This window comes from Carlito syrichta, unplaced genomic scaffold (genome assembly GCF_000164805.1).
Source record: "Carlito syrichta isolate Samal-C Ts95f unplaced genomic scaffold, Tarsius_syrichta-2.0.1 Scaffold301616, whole genome shotgun sequence".
Taxonomy (NCBI): Eukaryota; Metazoa; Chordata; class Mammalia; order Primates; family Tarsiidae; genus Carlito; species Carlito syrichta.
The window spans coordinates 162,908-167,139 of record NW_007245712.1 but is presented as its reverse complement, the minus strand read 5'-3'; the positions used below and the strand labels follow the sequence as shown (position 1 = coordinate 167,139).

The 4,232-nt window shown below is 43.5% G+C and overlaps 1 protein-coding gene across 1 annotated transcript; it reads right to left on the bottom strand.

The window, feature by feature from the left end:
* Positions 1-1,240: 1,240 nt before the first annotated feature.
* Positions 1,241-2,426, bottom strand: LOC103257198 (N-acetyllactosaminide beta-1,6-N-acetylglucosaminyl-transferase-like). The gene has a single exon (XM_008054922.2). It carries the CDS (start codon positions 2,219-2,221, stop codon positions 1,241-1,243), a length of 981 nt encoding a protein of 326 aa, XP_008053113.1. The 5' UTR covers positions 2,222-2,426.
* Between the last annotated feature and the right edge of the window lie 1,806 nt (positions 2,427-4,232).

Sequence of the window (4,232 nt, the reverse complement as noted above, 5' to 3'; positions counted from 1 at the left end):
CCCTTATAGTAGGGTAGCCAGACTTCAGGAGTTTACGGCAGGTTCTAAAGCTAAGCTTTCACTTCCCGTGCTCTAGACACTATCATCTATTTAAATCACTCTGTGTCTTCCCACCTGGCTTTCTTGAACCCTAATTTCTTGCTATCGCTACATTACCCCTTCTGACTCAGAAAATAACAGACATATAAGTCTGTGAAACTTTTGTATATTGATATCGAAAACAAGATCTGTAGTGATTCACATCCCTGGTTGTACAAATAAATACCATTGGCTAGGTCCAGTCCAAGGAGGGAGACCCTCTGGGAAAAGGGCCTGGGCTTAGGCATTTTTTAGAACCTCCAGGTGATCATAATACACATCCAGGCCTGAACTCCCATATAAAGAAATCATAAATCTGATCCTCATATGGATTCCAGTTACTTTCCCCCTCAAACTGTGAATCTGAATTTTTTATTTTGAATTGAACTAGTAAAGCTGACTTGTGTCACTGGACACAACTTGAGGTTATTCAAATCATTTGGAAATTGGACCCAAAGAGAGGTGAAGTTCATTTAGTAACAATTGAGACCTAACTGAAAATCAATTAAAAAAAAAAAAAAAGGCTTAGGAGACCTGGTTTATACTTGGTGCATATGCTAATTAGCTGTGTGATCTGAGCACATTGTGAAACCAACCACATTGAAGCTTCTTCATTTATAAAATGAAGGCACTGGTCTAGAAGTCTTTAAGATGCTCTAAGTTTCTGATTCAATTCCAGAAAAGAAGTTACAAATGAAAACTTTTAAAGTTGCATTCTGCTCCCATTTTGAAAGGATGGGAGCTTCAATAGGGACAAAAATATTATTAGAATGTCCAAATTGCCATTCAAATGTTACTTATAATTTTTATTCCTGATTTTAACTGCCCTTACACTTAAAGGAGAAAGAGGTTAATTTTTTACTTGAATGGCTAGTGATCCCTCAATCTTTTGTCCTGTGTCAAGGCCACAGTACCCATTTGGGGTGGATCTACAGGCACAAAAAAGCAGCTTGGTAAGTCAGCAAAATCGAGTCTGAGAGTCGAGTTTCTACCTCTACCCTGCTAATCACTATGCCTCAGTTTTCTTATCTGTGAAATGCAGATGAGAACCCCATTTCAGAACTTCAATTTCTGAAGAGGGTTGAAGTAAAATTTTTAAAAACAACATTTAAAACTATACAGAAGTTTAATTGTTTAACTTTGCTTTACTATTTCAAAACATTTATTCAGCATTGACCATGCAATGTGTATTCGTAGTCAAGAGTTTAGAGACATACATACCAGGAATTCTGTTGAGTGTCACCCAGAAATGTTCATCAGGGCTATAGGTGTCCTTGGACCAGGAGAGTAAGTCAAGTGCAAGCTGGTCTTGGAGGACAAAGTTAGCAAATTCCCTTGTGAGAGCCACATAGGCCGTGCCAAAGTAAATGGTCATGTTGTGAGGAGGACGCGTTTTTAATTTTGTTGTTTTAAGCACATAGGAATTTTGGTTGTCTAATAATTCTCGGTGGACATATTTAGTCCGTCCAATAGCATGATCAGGAGGCAGCACCCCTGGGGTAATATTTTTCCCTTTAAATCCTTTCAGATACTGAACTATTTCCTTGTTGGTTTTCAGGGGGAAGTCTTGTCCACAGGTGTTGATGGCGTACTTCCAGGGAACCTCGGAGGCCACAAGGTCTTCCAGGCAGTTTAGGTCAGCCTGGAGCCTGGAAATCCCACCATAGACAACTGGCTCCATATTGGAAGCCAGAAAAGCATTTGGGAAGCAGCTCAGCAATTGTTTCACTGCATCTTTAAATGCATCTGTTGCCTTCTGATCCAGATGCACACAGTACACATTTTGGGGCATATAAATCGCCCTGAAGAGTCTCTCAAAAGTGACAAAGTCTTTGTGGATGGTCACTATGTAAGCCAAGGGGAACCCAGCCTCTTCTTCAGAGAGTGTTTCCGTCACATAGTGACTTTGAACCACGTACTCATAACAGGTAGATTCACCAAGGGCAGTTTTCAACGCATTTTCTGTTGGGTAGAAAACCTTCCCCTGAACAATCTGGTGACAGGTTTCTGCTAATATTGAAGCATTGGACAGAGCTGCTCTCAGAAGACGCTTCTTCTCCCACAGCTCATTGTTACAAACAAATACAAAAATGAGGGCCGTAAGAAGAGACACACTAAAAAGACCGTGCTTCCAAGAACCCATAATTCAGAACCGGGAAATGAGTGAAATGTCTCTTGAGACAGGATCAGAGTGTAGATATATTTAACTTACATTTTCTCCAGGATCCAAAACTATCCTCTTGATAGCTGCAGCTCTGGTCGGCTGTTCTGTGTCCTTCAAGCTGCTGGTTCTTGTCCTTTTTGTTCCTTTCCTGCCCTCTTCATTTACCGTTAGGTTGCATTTTCGCTTTCCTTGAACACATTGCTGAAGTCGTTCCTCTGCATTTGCTTCACACGGTCTTCTGCTACCCTGCAACCTGTTTCTACACAAAAGCAAATGACCTCAGAGAGGTTCTGATTCCAACCCGTCTACCTGTCCCCACAGTGAAATTGCTGGTGGGTGAAGTGACCATTCTGCAAGTCATTGCTTTGCAACTTCAACCCCAGCGCCTTCTCCCTGCCACACACTGGAAACTGTGTCAGCTCCCCAGCTTCCTGTTAATCATTGTGTTCAACTGGCAGTGTTTGTTTGCTTAAACAGCTCTACTAAGCTAAAAGCTTCAGTTCGAAGCATGTGAACACCGCCTGGAGAAAAGTTCTGTCAATAAATATGTAGTGCTTAAAAAGAAATCACCTAACCCTGTCTTTTTCCACACCCACACCCTTCTCTTCACACTGGCTGTGTATGCTATAAAGCATGGCATATGACTGGCTATTGGGCCAAATTCTTCCCAGGGCTTAATTTTCTGGGCTGCTTGGTAAGGTCCTTTCAAAGTCACATTAATTAGCGAGCTTACCTCACCACTCAACTTACTGCACAAAGTGACCAGGACTTTCTGATGAATAAGGGCTAACTTCTTTTTTAAAAACACCAAGAGTCGGGTTCGGTGGCTCAGCCTGTAATTCCGCGCCTTGGGAGGCTGAGGTGAGTGGATTACTTGAGCCCGCGGGTACGAGACCCGCCTGGGCAACCTGGCGAGACCTCCTCTCTACAATAAAATCAAAAAAATTAGCCGGGTGTGGTAGCACATGCCTGTAGTTCCAGCTACTTGGAAGGCTGAGGCGGAAGGATCGCCGGAGCCCAGCGGGTCGAGGCTGCGGTGGCCGGGAGCGGCCACTGCACTCCAGTCTGGGTGACAGAGTGAGACTCCAACTCAAAAAAAAAAACAAAACACCAAAAGAAGGCTGGGTTCAATGACTCAGCCTGTAATCCCAGCACTTTGGGAGGCCAAGGCAAGTGGATAGCCTGAGCCCGCGGGTTCGAGACCAGCCCGGGCAACTTGGCGAGACTTCGTCTCTACAATAAATAAAAAATTAGCCGGGCGTGGTAGCGTGCGCCCGTAGTTCCGGCTACTTGGAAGGCTGAGGTGGAAGGATAGCTGGAGGCCAGCTGGTCAACACTGGGGTGGCTGTGAGTGTGCTGCTGCACTCCAACCTGGGTGAAGGAGTGAGACTCCAACTAAAAAAAAAAACCAATAAAAAACCCCCAAACCCCAAAAGAACCAATCGATCCATCATCACCCCAAAATTGCATAGAGGCTACAGTTAGTGAATGTCAAATTGATGTTGCCCTGACCCTTGGAGGATACAGGCAGAGTGCCCTGATGCCTGGAGAGTTGGGAGAGAGTAGCCATCTCCATTTGGGATATTCCCAAACTTAAGGAGAGAGGCTCTTAGGTTCAGATTTAGACATGCTTTGAAGGGAGTTTTTGTATCTATAAAAAACAAGAATAATTTTACCATCCTAAGTCAATCATAAAACTAAAATGAGTAGCATATATAAAGAGTTCATCACTATGTCCAGTAACAGATCGGGCTGGGAGAGAAGAGGCATCATTGTGTGAGAGTAAACAAGAAGCCCATTTACACACACACATACACACACGTACACACATGTACCCTTCTCCCCATACTCATACTTCAAGTAAATGACACAATTGCCACCTCTCCTTTGAAATCTTCTCATTCCTCCCTCCCTCCCTCCCTCCTTGGTGAGCCTGTACCACTTAGATTATATGTCTAGAACAGCACAAATGAGTTTTGTATCATTTGAC

What these genes read in the sequence shown, in the direction of transcription:
- LOC103257198 (XM_008054922.2), bottom strand. Translation starts at nt 2,221, where the DNA reads ATGGGTTCTTGGAAGCACGGTCTTTTTAGTGTGTCTCTTCTTACGGCC.